This window comes from Athene noctua, chromosome 1, assembly GCF_965140245.1.
Source record: "Athene noctua chromosome 1, bAthNoc1.hap1.1, whole genome shotgun sequence".
In the NCBI taxonomy this organism is placed as follows: Eukaryota; Metazoa; Chordata; class Aves; order Strigiformes; family Strigidae; genus Athene; species Athene noctua.
The window spans coordinates 81,727,080-81,744,285 of record NC_134037.1 but is presented as its reverse complement, the minus strand read 5'-3'; the positions used below and the strand labels follow the sequence as shown (position 1 = coordinate 81,744,285).

Genomic DNA, 17,206 nt, shown 5'->3' with positions numbered 1-17,206 from the left:
CCACTCTTTCTTGGGACAGAGTTTATATGTCTGCTATATATTGTTTTTTATGCTGAGTTTTTGTCAGTTTATTTGTGTACTTGCAGAGAGACAAATGTTTCCATGTTTTACTTCTTTTGGTTTTTCTTCCTGTGCATTGTGACTACATTTTCTCTTGTTTCTTAGACTAAAGTGGTTCTGAACTATGGCTTCTAGTACTATTCTTTCCTGCACTTCTTGGCTCTCTTTTCTCTTTCTTTTTTTCTCTTAACATTTTTGTTTGTAAACTGTGTGCAGGGTGTCTCTCTTTTTGAGAGACTGTTCTCTCCTTTTTGCTTTCTTCTTGAAGCCAGTTCTCTTGGGAACATTATATCATAATGAGCAAGATGCCACTGCCAAAGCTTGTGGTGTTAAGAGATTTACTTTTCCTCTTCTGGCTTTATGTTGGCTGATGATGGTCACATGAACTCCTTTGAGAATCTTAGAGACACCCGTAACTGAGCTCAGTGAAAAAGTTTGCCCAAAAAAGCAGGAGTAAAAACCTATTTTTTTTAACTCTATACCATGAGTTTCATTTCATGTCGGGGAGGTAGGCTGATAGTTCAAGGAGACCAACGCTGCTCACTGTATCCCTCATGACTGATGGCAACACCTGCTGTTCAGGAATCAACCACAAAATGAAGTGATAACCCAAGGTGAAATTGCTAATGAAATCTGTTCAGAACAAGACCCATTACCCTTCTTTAGGGCTTCTTAGTCTGGAGAGAAGCCTTTGGAATCTTACTGAATTCGTGCAACCTGTCTTTATGAGCAGTTTATCTAGCTGTCATTATTATTATTAGCTAATATTACCTTTTAATCAAATCTCTGATTACCTCCTCCCCCTAAGGCAAACTAATGATTCTTATCTTTCCTGAATGACCACTATCTGTTGGCACATATTTATCTATAAGACATTAGCAACATATAGAGGATTTAAGTTACAAACATAAAAAGTCAAGGTAAATTAGATCTTGAAAAAAATCCCACTATTGCAAAAATAAAATTATATTTAGCTAGCAATGTGAAAAGAAGCAAGAATATAAGTGAGCTGTTATGTTGTGAGGATACCAACAAGATTAAGATAATGTAGTGTGACCAAAAAGTCTAAAAGAATTCTGTTCTTCATTTCTTATAGATGTTGATGCAATGGAGAGAAAATGGGAGCCAAATAAGAATTAGTAGTGGTAATGAAGCAAAAAATTAGAAATAATTTCATCTGTGGTGGAAATAAAATTGAAATACCTTAAGGTGATTATCATGATACCTGTAAGTGAGGCAAATTAGAAAACCTCTTAGAATACAGGCATAACTGGCACATGGAGTCATACCTCCACTTGCCAGATTTTGTACTAAGTACATCAAATGAGGGATGGCATTATATTAATATGAGACATCAAACAATTTTTACAGTTTGTCCAATCTACATAAGTGCTACTAAGTCATCATGTGGGGCACTATAGCCAGTTTTGTGCATTGCATTTCAAGAAATGCTTTACGGGCCTCAAGAAATAGTGTCTCTTATGTGATTCCAATACACTTGATGAAAGCACAAGCTAGCCCTTGCCAAGGGGAGCAAAACTTCTGTGCATAAGGAGGCCAAGAACCATATTTCACAATTTGAGAAACAGTATGTGTAGAATAATATGTCACAATGTGCATCACTACTGAGTAAAACCACAAAATCACTCCTGTCAATTCTCATACAATGAGAGAAACAATTTTACTTCTTCTTATGCTATCTGCAACAAATGTGTCTCAAGCATCAGTAGTACTACACTGCTTTCTCTGTGCCCCTCCAGAAGCCCTTGCTCTAGGCTAAGTTTGTCAGTGGCTTCCTTGTGCATGAATTAGCCGCACCGTGTGTGGATTCCCAGAACAGGAAGGACTGCTCTGTTGCTGTGCTACGGTCAGATGCACGGACAGAAACCAGGTGGCACATTTGTCCTCTGCTATAAGAATCAGTGTGAACTACCCTGTAATTGGGAGCTGGGCATAAGATGGGTTATCCCACCATCTGAGTGAGGGACGGCAGGAGCCCCTGCCTGGGTCCCCAGGGATGTGGGAGCTGTATGGAATGCTGGCCAAGCTGGATTGAAACGCTGCAGTCTGCAGAAAATAGAAATGTCCTTGTTATAAGATTTTTTTGTCGGAGATGTGTTTCCCCTTTGTCTTCTGAAGCTACTTCATGTCTGACAGGAAACTTGCTAATTAGTCTAGTGGAAGTATATTAAGATAATTAAATCCTCTGAAGTTACTGTTGACTTTCTGTACATCTGTAGTTTTGCAAAAGAAGTCAGAACAACTGATGAAGTGGCTTACATATAAATACTGTAAGATCTTAATTACAGTCCTGCCCTGCCAGGAAATCAACTGGAGTTTTGCCTTTATGATACTAAGGGATAAAATCCCTGCCTTAGGTATGGTGGCCCGTTTAGAAATTTAAATAGGGCTGAATGCACTGGGAAGCAGTAACGGTTTGCCTGAACTTCAGATGTGAGCATGGATTAGACATAAGTGGCCCACTCCTGCTTTTAAATTTCTTTTTTTAGCTCGAATACCTTTATCAATATTTATTGTGTTTTATTTGTCTTCTCTGTCCTGTAACCCAGGAAAAAATTAAATAAGTTCTTCCACTTTTCTGGGTTTTGTTCCTTCCAGTTCTTCCTTATTTAACTTTTATGTCTGTAGTTTCCTAATCTGAGACCTGAGATATACAGTAAGACATTTACCGTGATTGCCTTTTGAACAAATGTTCAGCAGGCACTAAAACTCTTATATTTTTCTTGGATTCTTCATTATGTTTATGTAAGATCCATATAAAGTTATATTCACAAAACTGGAAATACTGATTTTTTTGGGGTCTTACATCAATCTCTATCCACTCTAGATTTCTTCCCTACTATTTCATCAAGATCTAAAGAAGTTGGAGAAAATTTACCAATTATTTTTTTCCTTCTTGTAGATAAACTGAGTGATACATCAATGTATGATTTCAATTAAAAGTGAAAAAGCTGAGATGTGCATTTGAAAGGGCTGGATAATTCTGATGGAAGGTTACTTTAAGAATTTTTATACATTATCTACTTCCATTGCGGTTGCCTTGTAATTACACCAATGACACATCAAAAATATATCTTTTATACTGAAAATTTTTTAACAATCTGTGATTTCAAAGCAAGGGATTAACATACATGTCTAAAATAATAATATGTAAAAATTAAATACCTCGGTGGTATGGAAGGTGAAATGTGGTGTTCTCTTGTAACAAGAGATGTGGTTTGTAGAGAGCTTTCCCTTTTAATCACAAAACATACAGAGTAGTGAATTGAATTTATTGCTGTGCTTCAAAACCTTGACCCTGTCCTGGGTGTATAATTTCTGGAAGAGAAAAGTGTAGTTCATCCTCTAATCTCACACCTAGTTCCTCTGTATTGTCATTTGTGATTTTTCTTTACACAGTACAAACACATTTCCATTAACAGAGTGAGCCCCCTCCCATTTCAGAGTGTAGTATGCTGTGTTTGATAAATACTAACCTGAAACAGAATTAGGTGTTTCAAAGTGTCAAGGTCTGTGCATTATTTGAGCACTGCCCCGAGGTGTAAGACCACGAGGATGGAGTGTTTGTTGAGACATAACTTTATGTTGGAACCAAATTTAATAAATGAAAGATTATGAAAAAACAATTGTGCTTAATGAGTCCTTTCCTACTAAGTTCACTTTTTATTGCTAAGATAAGGGAGTTTTAAAGTAACTGTCTTTTACACTTCAGTTTTCTGCTTGCTGTGAAATCAATTAAAAAAAATAGTTTTTGACATAAAACCAGATATGATGTCATGAAGTCCAAGCCAATATAATAATTTAATTAAAAAATTAAAAGTTTGGAGAAAGAGAATGTCTGTAGTGAGCAAAACTGACACTAAAGAAAGGAAAAAATAATTTATTTAGGTTAATGATAAAAATTTTATATGACACTCTCCCAGTAGTCCTGTCAAACAACACTTCATATATGAGAGTTCTTAAAACATCACCGTGATGTTGATTGAACCATTCTCCAATGCTGGCACAGCTTGCCCTATCCTTTTATTAAGTCTGAGGTTGGTTGTTTTTTTTTCCAGTTATTTTTTAAGTTGTCTCCTTTCACTTGTGTTCCAGCAGCTGGGATTTGATGTAGTGATATGTATTTAGTTGTATAAGGAATAATTAGCACTACTTTGTCCTAGTGTTCTGGACACATGATGGTCTACTGCCAAAATGGTATGCTTTCTGGAATGGAAATATTTAATATGGCCTATTAAAAGAAAAACAGCATTTGGGGGCCTATGTAAGTTGTCATTAATTGTATAGTAGCAAGCAGTAAAACTAGATTTTTCGATCACTGTGAGTTGTAAAGAGTAGCTCTAAATTTGTGTGTTGTTCCAGTTACTGGCTTTTTTATGTTAAGATCTGATTCAGTGCCTCTTGAAGTCAGAGGAAACTCTCTTGCTGGACTTAACAGTGATTTGCTTATATCTTAAAGTCGAAAAATGTGCAGACCTTTCCATAAAATCCTATTCTGCATCACATTTATCCTCAGAGCATTTGCATTTCTGTGGTGTTGACCTATCTTCCACTATTGGTATAAGCATTATAATTACCTTCTGTCATGTATTTGTTTCTTTATTATCTCTAGAGGCAGAAAAATATGAAGTGGATTGTATTTTTTGAGATGAGGGTATTTACATTTTTTTTCTATTATCTTACTGATTGAGGATTTTTATATACTTACACAGATTATTATCTATGTCTGAGGAGGTGAAGTCAAACAAATTAGATCCATTACAGGACTTTGTAGTTATTTGGGGTAGCTTATTCCTTCAGGTTTCCTTCATCAATATCAGATTTGAAGGAAAAAGATTACTGAACTTTAGTAAGAATATAGATTTAAGATTGCTTCACATATATTTTGGTCAAGTAGATTTCACACATCAAAAGGCTTATTGGTAATTACTTGTTTTACTTGCCTATAAAAATGTCATGGTAAATATATGTGAGAATTTTGCTTTTTTTGAGCACATAAATAATACTTACTAAAAACTGACAGCAAAGAGATGCAGGTGTTGAAATGCATAATACAGTTAAAAATATGATACCTCAGGGGAACTGCTCAGAAGTTTCCAGGAACATCTGTCCAGAAGAGATGAACTTAAACTGAGTCATAAGGGAACTAAGATTTTTAAAACTTAAGGTTGGGTTTGGGATGAAAGTTCAGGTGCAGAAATTCTGTATTCTCAGAGGAATGTCAGAGGGTAGAAACAGTCGGGCAGAAAACAGAAGTTAGGCTGCCAAGAACAGAACTAGTGATACATTTGTACAAATATGAAGAAATAAGATGGGAAATGGAATGGTCAGCACTGAGTGAAGGCAGCCCTGGGTGATCTGTTAGGCTTATCACACATTTGGTGGAAGAAGTGTAATCAGTGACACACTACAGTACAAGGTTACAAAATGTGTGAGGAACATAGAGTAAACGCTGGCAGTGGAGGTATGGTTTATGTTCAAGACAGCATAGAAAAGAGACAAATTATTAAACCTCAACAAGTAACAAGGAGTCCTGTACAGGCAGAAATTCCAGGCCTGTATAGGGAGAATAGAGTATTGAATTTATAATCCTAATAACAAGACCAGGATGTCAACACTGTGTTATGACAGAACAGTGTGGCAGGAAGGTCCATGACCCTGCTATATCAGGACATATGCAGAGATCTGTATGCTAAGAATGACTGTTCCATGGTGAGGGACACCACCAGAGTCATCCCTTGACTACATTACGAAATATATAGAAAACGTATCTGACTCAGGAAGCCATAGAATCATTTAGGTTGGAAAAGACCCTTAAGATCATCAGATCAAACCGTTAACCTAACACCAGACTAGGTCTAGTGCTAGATGCACCTTGCTAGATCTAGTGTAGGTGCACCTGCATTCAAGCTCCAAGAGAATCTCAGTCTTTCCTAGGTGTTTGTTTATAGCACTCTTGGGAAGACTCCAAGATGGACTCTAGCTAGGTGAATCTTTGCTCCAGTATATCTGTTCTCCTTCTCCAAATAAAAACACTTGAATAAACACACTGAGAAGTCTGGACAGAAATTTCAAATAAATATGTTCACATGGTTTGGCTTTGCCAAATATCTATTCGTTGTAGCGATTTTAAGAACATTAAATGACAAGAAGCCCAGAGGCCATAAAATTAAGATCTGTTGCTTTCAGATCCGTGTTTCTTGAATTGCAAATTGCAAATAAAACCACAAGGTTTTAAAAATAATGTTTTGGTATGCTATGAAGATTCAGTAGGAAGCTGAGCTAGATGACCTCTCTAGGTTGCATCCAGTTATCTTTTTATTTAGGCACATGTGGTTGATTTTCTTGAGTGTCTAGGGAAAATAAAGTTTATATGGAGGATCTGTTACATTCAGTTTTCTGATGAGGTTCTGCACATATAGGTGGTCTGGAAAAATATATTTACTCTTTGGTCTTTCTACAGCTCCAGCTTGAAAACTCTAAGGCATTGTTTGTCCAATATAAGTTCAGTCAGTTGAATAATTTGGCTTTCTTTACAACTATCCTTCCTACCCATTCTGGAAAAGACTTTCTCCTTTTTAAGGCACAAGTCCTACCTAGAACTTCTCTAGATATACATCATCAATGACTCCTTTAACAACTGTTCTGATGTCTTATTTATGGTGGCCTCTGAACTTGGGTCCCTCTAGATACACAAGCCACCTCTGCTACGCAAGACATATCAAATATACATATTAGAGACACTAAAATTTAGGTGAGGTGATTTCCACCTAAACTGTTAACGCTTCTGATCTAAGCCTCATGGAATTTTTTAAAGACATGCTCAGATTCACTTTCTGGCAGTCTTCTGTTCTTCAGTGATTTCTGTCTGGAAATCAGAGATATGGATTCTGTGTTTGAGGGAAAAAGAAATACAGCAATGTATTGATCTATGCTATTCATGCACTGAGCATAATGGGAGTAAAAATGTGAACATATCATCCTATGGAGACAGAAAATTCCTTGGCTCTTGAATGACATATGTACTCAGCCCCTATAAGATTATGTGTGTGAACCCTATACCTCAAGGAATTATGTTAAAAGCTGCCTACCTGTTTTTCATATTTTCTCCTTAGTTCTCATTTCTGGAATAAAAGAGCTATCTTAACAATAAAAACTTCTATTCTGTCATCTGTTTGCAAAAAAACTCCATGTGGCTTTGATCTAACTGATTGAATGCTTAGAGTGTAGCTGTCAAATCAAGCAGTCATCTTTCAAGAAAACGTATCTTTCCAAAATGCTACTTACATGTCTTCTGTTCTTGGGTTAAACCACAAAACCAGAGTTGGTAAATCCTTCATGTACTGTAGATCTTCAGAGGTAAAGGTGGTGAATGTTACATTGGTTAAGACACCACTTTCTGAACAGGAAAAATATAATAAAAGTCAGTTCCATAATGTCTCCTTTTCTTGTTGCTCTTGATTGTTGCTAGCTGTCGAACCAATGCAAAATTCAAGAGCAACAGTAAATACTACAATATCAGTGGTTTTGTTTTCATTGATAAACACTAATGTTTAGTGGTATTCTTACCGATTTCATTTCAGCCACTTCGTTTGTTTCCTGACAGTTTTATATCGCAACTGTGAGTGTGCCACTAGTAAATCCAGAGATTACATCTATCCATTCAAAGGTGATAAAACCAAAAATCTACTGTAATAGACATGGACTATATCCATTGAAGAGAGATATGAGTTCTTTCCTAAAATATATCAGTCTAGGTATGACCATTTTTTATTAAGAATCAGGAGTTTTATAATCTTCTATAAGGATTTATAGGTATTTCATATAAAAAATAAGTGCAAATATATACCTAATTGATGTTTTAAATCATTACAACTGTAATTTTATTTCTGATATAAGTTTACTTCTGAATTAATTCAAATTTGTCAGTTTTTTAAAGAGTCTTGGCACGTAAAGATTTCAATTTACATTTGAAGTTTACAGTTTTGAAAATAAAACCAGAGGTCAAACTCTTGTAGGATTTACAGCACTGATTTGGAATGTGGCTTGCTGCCAATGGCCTGAAACTGAGATTTATTGTATGAGTGAATAATGTTTGTCTACTGTATTATGTGAAATGAAAGATTATTGTGTACCACACTCCAAACCCATTGAGCACACATTGCCTTCACACACACACCCCACACCCCCCACCCCCAATTCTCATAATTAGCTGAAAATCATTAAACTAAAGATACTACTGCGTGGTATAGATGGAGAGATACGAGTTCTATCTATATTTTATCTGAGTAATTCCAAGTTAATTTTCAAAATAAATACTTACTAAGATGATATTTGGTTGTTCTGACTTCTGTGTAGGTTACACTTGAAGCCCCATTACGAGTTCATCTCGTGTTTGGTTATGCTGTTGTGTAAAAGGCATGGATAAGAGAAGCCTGTGACACTGAATAGTGTGGAGAAGGCTGAAGTATTTAGCTTAATCTCTGCTTTCTGAGATTATATGAAAAAAAAAATGAAGGGAGGATGAATTAAATTTACTTAAAGCATCTCAAAAGAACTCCAAAACTTACTGTACCAATGTGACTCCAAGCTGATCATACACATAAATGAATCAGGTATTTTTTAGGTTTGAAATCCGTGAAAAACAGCTTTCACTTTTACCATTAGTTCTGTAGACCTGTCTCTGCTGCTCTGACTGACGATACTTGTCCATCCTTAGTTCCTACATGAGGAATCCCCTGGCACTTCCTCTTGCAGGAGCTGCTGCCAGTGCCAGCAGTACCGCTTCCCAGCGCGCCTTCTGTGCCCAGTGCTGCCAACCGTGGGGCTGTCTGTGGGGTGAGTGGGACACTCAGTGTGTGGCAGGATGGGGTCCCACCATCCAGCTGCAGACTCAGTGCTTCTGTGAGGGTCAACTGAAAAGTTGCAATTGCAGATCAATTTGATGAGTGGGGTGTTTTTTTAATCTTTCTTTTAGAAGGACAGAAGGGTTTAGCTTGTAATCAGAACCATTCAGTATGTTAAGGGGTCTGTCATAGCACTTCTTGGTTCTATGAAAATCAGTTATTCTGATTTTGAATAGCTTTTATAGATACTGATTTTGGTATATGAGTTAGTTATACAAAATCACTTGAGTGAAAAAATAGTAGGTACTTTTTTTTTTTTTTTTTTAATTTGACCATTGATTACTGTTTATTACTGAATAGCACAATAACTGTGATGATTAGGAAGGAGTTCCACATGATCTGTTTCAAAACATGCTAATTTAATAGATCACAATGCTACAGAAGATTAAACTCAGAATTTACTGCTTATGCTTTTTCATAGCTGTGTAATGAATTAGCATTTCCTTTGAGAAGCATTTATTTCTTGTTGAGATAGGTTTTGGTGTATTGAAGGACAGGCAATGGCAAGCCTCTGTAACAAGCGGAATAGGAGTCCAGACAACATTCAAAAGATGTTCTTGAACTAAAGTCTACAATGTAACAATGCCACTAGGATGTTCAAAAGCAGATGTAAAAAAGTGCAAATTAAATTAGAAAGTGTGTGTGTTCGTCTAACTTGATATGTTTATTTTACCTCTCAAGTACATGGTGGAATACAGAAAGACTCTAAACTTTCATAGAAGACAGCAGTCACATGTTCTTGTGCAAAAGTTGGACTTGCAATTGGTGCTTCAACAACATTTAGGTTATTTATATGTAAATACTTCTCCAGTCTCATATGCAAGTATTACTAAATAACAACTCAGTATATTGTATTTTCATTTCTGCCTTGATCAATTTTTTCTATCAGATCAATAAATGCCACATAACAAAATGAAAGGAACACCAAGATTCACTGACTAGCCAAAGCATAAATAGATGCTTTCCTTAACAGTGATTGTTACTTTGAAAATACAATTTGTGGCAGCTATTCCTATAAATTGTATATAAAAGCTTGACCTGAAGAATTCTTTATCTTTTTGAAGCTCGAGGTATGATTTTACAGAGACATACTGGTCCACATTCTCTGCTTCTGGCAGTTTTGGTTCTATTTGTGCCCTCTTATTTTCAAAGAAAAGTTTGAACAATGAAAACTAAAAATAGTAAACCCCTAAAACCTATATTCCCATCTGGTCTACTGACACACTGGATTTTTGGCAAGATACTTTTTGCTGTGCAGCTAGTGGACATTTTCAAGATTTTTATCTCTGCCTGTTATGTATATTTATGTATTTATACTAATTAAAAGACAACAAAATCATATTATGTTACTGTAATGTGAAACTAGCTGGAATTGCTTTGATTCTTATTATTTCCTGAAGTACATTATGTCTTGAAGCTTATACTGTATACACATAAGAATGTGTGAAATATTAAAACAAAATAATTATTATACGCATTTCTATACAAAGTCAACTATTTCTGTTTGTGGCTTAAAAAACTCCAGGTCTTTAATTTACAGCATTTTTTTTTTTTTTTTTTTTTTATGTAGCACCACTACAGAAGCGTATTTACCACCATCCAAAGATAATTCTAAAAAACCCATATACTGTATTATTATAAAAGGAAATTCAGTAGGCAATGTCTCCAAATTCTGTCTGTTAAGTGACAGCCTTCCAATACTGCAGGTCACTGTTTTAACTATTGCATTAAACTTTATATCTTATGCATCCCATCAAATAGAGGAGGGCTGTGTACTTTTTCTCCCCCTGTTCTGGTACCAGATGTCATAGGTACTTTATAAACCTTCAAGCTTCTGTAAAAAGCTCTAAAATGCACAAAACCTACACCTTCTCAGCCATACTTGAAGGTCTTTTCTTCAATACTCATATATCCACTGATATGAAAAATAGTCTATGCTTTCATACACCCTGTGATATTCCATAATGTTCTAGTGTTTGTCCCATAGGAAATCTTTACATGGGTTTCAAATTATTCATGGAACTGATGACAAAATTTGAATAGGTAATAGTAAGACAGAATTAATTTTTTAAATTTTAAGTAGCATATTGACTTACATACTATAGAGATTTTGAATATAATTTAAAACACAATTTAGGACTAGCATGTTTGGAAACTGAGGGATTTGAATAAAGTAACATGCGTGTACTTTTTGGAAATGTAGTATTTGGCATAAGACTTTTTTTTTTTTTTACAATCTTATTCCAGTTTCTATGGATTCTTAATATAGCTGAGCACATTCTCTATTAATCAATTTTGATAGCTCTTAAGTGTAATAATTCAGGAATTTCAAGGGTCCTACAGGTTAGATTTTTAGTAACTCTTTTGATCTGTCGATACAGATTGCAATTAACTGTACTGTTATTGTATTACTCTTGTACTATTATCTAAAATGCCCATGTTGTCTGAAAGATACTGAGTGCAACACTTCTCAGGAGAATGACGCAATCAAAGGGCAGCCTCTTTTATCTACTGCCAAGGAAAGCAGGTTGAAAAGGCAGATAGAGAAGGGGAAAGAGGAGGAGGACTTGTGAGACAATTAGTGGTTTAGAGCACACGACCAACAAGGAGAGATCTGAAAGCCAGAAGGTGGGCATTTTTAGTTCAGCCAACATTTTAATGATTCTGTGTTTGGTGTTGTCAAAAGTGTGGAAAGTGATTAGATAGAGTAGAAATATCATTTTTAATGGCTAATAAAAACAGAAGGAATATGGAAGAAGCTTATAATAGTAGTGTAGGGAATAGGTTTACATTTATTATAGCAGGTGGAAGCCATGCAGTGTTTTGGTACTGGCAGAGGATATGACAAGGAGGGATTGACCACACATTGCAGTTTTTCAGGTTCAGATTGGGCATTAGGAAAAGAAAAGGCACTAGGAGGGCAGTGCAACAATTTCACTGTAGTTTTTCAAGATTTAGCCAGATAAAGTCATAGCCAAAATCTTCTAATGTTTTCAGTGGTTGCACCTAGAGCAGGAAGATGGACCAGATGACCTCCTCGGGTCTTGTAAAAATTCAGTTTGTTTATAATTATTAATATTTTATTTTAAATTGAAAACTAAACAAGGTTCCTATATTATCTATATTAAATGTAATGTATCTTAAAAGAGAAGCCATCTCTGATTTCTCAGATTAGGTCAGTTCTTTTGTGATAAGATGAAATAAAAATAAAAGAATTTTCTTTTTTCTGACAAGATAAGTGGGCACAGAAACTCAGAAAGGATACATTACTCAGATATTTTATATGTACATCATCTTTCCAATCATAAATTACAGAGGTAGATAAGGAGGTAATAGAAATCTTTGGAAAGATGTGATAGTCTTGGATAGATATAAAAATACAGTTGGAGGAATTAGGTTGGACAGTTCTGGGTAGTCTATAAGATTATATAAGTGAGAGTGAGAAAGAAGAAAATAAGAGACCAAAAGTCACTGTCTTGGGAGATAACAGTTGTGAGAGATTAAAAGAATTCATCACTGGAGATGCTGAAGGAGGAAACATAAAACCAAGAAGATAATTTATTGACTACAGGGCCACTTTATCCAAAGGAATAAAATAAATGAGTAAACACATCAAAGAGCAGATTAAGAAAAGTGAGGATGAGAAAAGTTAACTAGATTAACTGATTAGAACATGAGATAAGTTTTTGGTTCCAGCTCTTCAGATTTTTGTCACGGATATGAATAACTGTAACTCCTAATAAGCAAGGAGTAAATGTCCTGAATAAAAGGTGCCATTTGCAGATCATAACCTTCTGAGCTACAACAGGTTTTCAAGTGCTTGGTTGTAGAAGTAATTGCAGAAAGCAATATTTGCTCTTATTTTATAATTAAGATTTTGTAAGACTGTGTCGTAGTTTAACCCCAGCTCACAGCCAAGCACTATACAACAGCTTGTTCACTCCCTCCCCAGAGGGATGGGAAGAGAAGAGAATCGGAAGGGGAAAAGTGAGAAAGCTTTTGGGTTGAAATAAGAACAGTTTAATAATTGAAATAAAATAGAATAAAAATACTAACAATAGCAATAATAACTATTATTAATAACAACAACAACAATAATAATAATGATGATGATGATGATGATGATAATGATGATGTAATGAAAAGGAAAATAACAAAGAGAGAAAATAAAACCCAAGGAAGACAAGTGATGCAAATGAAAACAATTGCTCACTAGCAACAGACCGATGCCCAGCCAATCCCTGAGCAGCAGCCACTCTGCCAACCTTCCCCCCTAGTTCTATTGCTGAGCATGACATCATATGGTACAGAATATTCCTTTGGTCAGTTGGGCTCAGCCGACCCAGCTGTGTCCCCTCCCCACTTCTTGTGCACCCCCAGCCTGCTCACTGATGGGGCGGTGTGAGAAGCAGAAAAGGCCTTGACTCGGTGTAAGCACTGCTCAGCAGTAAGTAAAACATCCCTGTGTTAACAACACTGTTTCCAGCACAAATCAAAAACATAGCCCCATACAATCTACTGTGAAAAAAATGAACTCTCCCTGAACCAAAGCCAGCATAGACTGATAAAAGGAAGGTAATGAAGTTGAAGGCTCTTTATGCATGTCTTTGAGACTTGCCTCTTCATAAATATATGGCCTTTTTCAACATACTTTCTTAAAAAGGAAATTCTAATACTACATTTGACACCAATAAAATTCAGAAAACTGCACTTGTTGGTATGTCTGATTAAATTCATAGTATTTTCCATCTTCATTTATTCCAGCTCTTTCTTATTTCTTCCACATTCCCTTCTTGAGTCATACACAGTGAAGTCTGTTTGACTGTCTATGTGGTTTAAACATATGCTTTGGTTTTACAGACCGTTGATGTGTTAGTGTATGTTTACACAAATCTGAAAATAGTTGGAAAAGAAAAATCCAAGTAAAATGGAATTTTGAGATTAGTTTGCTTGAGAAGAGTCTATAAGTTGTTCCTTTCTTGAAATGAATCCTTGACCTCTTAACAGAGAATTAATTTAGCTATCTTTTTAATAATCTTCATTCAGTTCATTGCCCTAAACCAAAATTTACTCACTGGAAAGATCTTTATTAAATTCATATGTTCTTTTCTTTTGAACTGCAGCTCACCACAGCCACCTTGGATGGCAAGCTCCAATTGTTTCTACCCTGATATTTGCCAGGCTGTGGAGCTTTGGCCCTGGTCCTCTGAGAATGATGACTTGCTGAGAGAAAGGATACTGGTAACTGGCCACAGGCAAGCAGCATAATATTCCCTTTTCAACTACAGTTTTCTCCTAACTTTGTTTTCTGCAAGTTCCTCAAGCTGTTCTCAAAGTTTTCCAGTTGTACAATCTGTTACCTTTATTGCAAAAATATGGGCAAATGATCAAGACAAGAAAGAGACTATTCATTCTGACTTCTTTCAAGAAATCACCACAGAAGTGGCTTTCAGAGGACTTCTTGGGTGCTTATAGTTTGGTGTATTCTGTAGTACTTTGCTAGGCTAGGACCACTTTAGTTTGAAAATGCAGTTAAAGTAAAAACCGGTCCATTGTTAAAGCTAGATCTGTCTGTGACCAAATATTTAAATTAATCTGAAAGAGAGAAGAATTGTATGTCTTTCTGAAATGCCATGGAAGTCCTGCTGCTATACTCCTTTGGGGTTACTGGAATCAGCGTGGATGTTGTCTGAAGGCAGAATTTTACTGGTTTACCCTTTGTGCCACAACTCTGAGTTTCTTAGGGAATATGTGAGAAACATCTTCTCTTTAAAATATTACCTTGTTGCTACAGTTTGATTTATTAAACCAGCTTTAAATGTAAAGAAATTATTCTGGTCTTTAATAACTATTTAAATATTATATAAAAAAAAAGTATTATGAAAATAAAGTTATGGAAAAAAGTTGTTCATTTCTTGTATTCTTCCTAGTTTACTTGTTTCAGTCTTAGAAGAGATTTGTTAGACGGCTCTTTTTTTAAAACTAGACATTCTAAGTGTTCATTGACTCTAGGTCAGAGTAGAGAGAATGTATATGACTGGTGGAAAGAGACAGATTTTTTTTCTTTTCCTTGCAAAATTGTTCTGACATTTTAGTTAAATTTACCAGAACAGAATCATCAAACTTTATTAATCAGAATAATTTTTTAAAAACATATGGAAAAAATTGAATTACCAGCACCCCTTTAATACCAATCAGTATGGCCAGATCACTTTCAGTACTGCAAAGAATGTTGTATTTAATAGGCATCCCCAATTTATACATATAATATTCATTATAAGTAAATCAAGGTATTTCTATAAGTTGTTTAATTTCCATAGCAAATGTTTTTTGAAAAGATTTTAGCTGGCTTTTGTGAAGCAAAATCATATACTGTCACTATGTTTCATATTCAGAGATTCTCCACAACACAGTGGTCTCATCAATAGCCATAGGAGTGTAGTACAGCTAGATCGTACTCAGCAGGAGTCTGAATATCAGAATCAGGCCTGGTATGATCGAAGCAAATGTGGAATAACCAAGAGATCACCTTTTATGCTGCAGCTACATAGAGTACTAAGTGATCATGAGTATAAGTGATCATGAATTATCAGCAAGATTGGAATTTTTATTTCCACCAAGGAACCCTGAGGATGGTATTCTTCAAACTTCATTTAGCTGACTTTCTCATCTGCATGCTCTGAACTCCACACCAAATATCACTATTCAAATACAGAAAAATAGCATGACCCATAGCTGTATTTGCAAGGAAAGTGTTCCTGAGGCCTGGGTTGCAACTTGCTTAGCAGTGACCTACCCTTCAGAGAGTTTGAAGCATCTGCTGAGGAGGTATGAACCATAATTATTACTTATTTAAAAAAAAAAAAAAAAAAAGTGCCACATTTTTTAAACAGAAGAATAACATTCTTGAGGCAGAGGACACACTCAGAAAAACTCTGAATCCTTGCTGCAAGCATGGAGGTTGTCATGATCTGACATGTGGGACTGAAGTAAAAGGGAAAGGCTTATATTTTCTAGATCTCCTACCTTCTAAGATTAACTGTTGTCAGTCCCCAGTCAACCAGTGTGTATCCACAAAACCGCTCTTAATCTTGGGTTCTGCAGGAGGAGCTCTTCTTCCAAATCTAATGTGTTATCTCTCTTTCCTTAAAGTGAGACTCAGCTCTGTGGTGCTTGCTGGTGACTTTCATCAAGGACCACTGCTGCACAGAAAAGCCCTTTGGGGTATTTTGGCCAGGACCACAGCATCATCAATCCATGCTGAATCTGTTCAGGACTTGCAGATGTGCAGCTCTTCAGTAGCCCAAGAATTTGTTAACCCATTTTTCCCTCAGGGAGTGAGAGAGAATCTGCCCTACCACACAGGCACTAGAACTTTTCAAATAGAAATTCACTACAGTTTTTTCATATGTTCAAAAAAAAGACTTTTTTTCCCAGGGCTCCTCAGAAATGTTTGAATGCTTGTGGTTTTGAGAATGGAAAACTTCAAGCTGACACTCTTCAAGTCTGGCGAAGTTAAATGCTTGAAAGCAGGTTTTCTAATGGCAAATAGGAGGAAAAAAACAGTCATAGATGGTGCTACCATTTTATTATATTTAAAATTTTCATAATCACTGAGTTTTCCTTCTGAGATCTGTTTGACAGGAACACAGGAGACTACATTTAATTACTAAAGAGTTACAGTAATAAAAGATTACTCTTCAACATAATACTGTATCCACACAAGCACTATACCTTTGGTTTTAACAGACAAACTTGACAGTTTATATTTTCAGTTTCTGGCATAAAGACAAGAATATTTGAAATGAGACAGTTCTAAAAACAGATAGGAAGACTTCCTGGTTAGCGAACGTGGATAGCATATCTCAGCTATAAAAAATTAAGAGGCAGTTGTAAGTGTAAATATTTAAGAGGTCATTCTGAGGAATTTCGAGTATGTTTTCAGACTGCTTTTGGAAAAAAAATAACTATAGTATATCTCCCAAATATGTCACAAAATTAGAAAGAATACGTGTCAATGTGTGAGGAAAACAGCTGGCAGAAGAATAGTCTAGTTTCTTTAAATATGTAGCATCTGTCCTTGAATGTCCTATATGTTGAGGAGAGGAGTGGTGTTTTTGTGACTTTCTGTGTGCTGTTATGTGGGGGACTTACCCAGCTGAACATCTACCAAATGTTGCCAAATTCTTAATATGGATTTACACAGCAGTTTGGTCTGG

At 35.7% G+C, this 17,206-nt stretch overlaps 1 protein-coding gene across 1 annotated transcript in view; it reads left to right on the top strand.

The window, feature by feature from the left end:
• WDR27 (WD repeat domain 27) overlaps positions 1 to 14,166 on the top strand; it is a 122,926-nt gene extending 108,760 nt beyond the window's left edge. Inside the window, exon 24 of the mRNA XM_074925102.1 lies at positions 14,111 to 14,166. Coding sequence (XP_074781203.1) covers positions 14,111 to 14,158 — 48 coding nt within the window. The 3' untranslated portion in view covers positions 14,159 to 14,166. The remainder of the gene's footprint in view (positions 1 to 14,110) is intronic.
• The last annotated feature ends 3,040 nt before the right edge of the window (positions 14,167 to 17,206 follow it).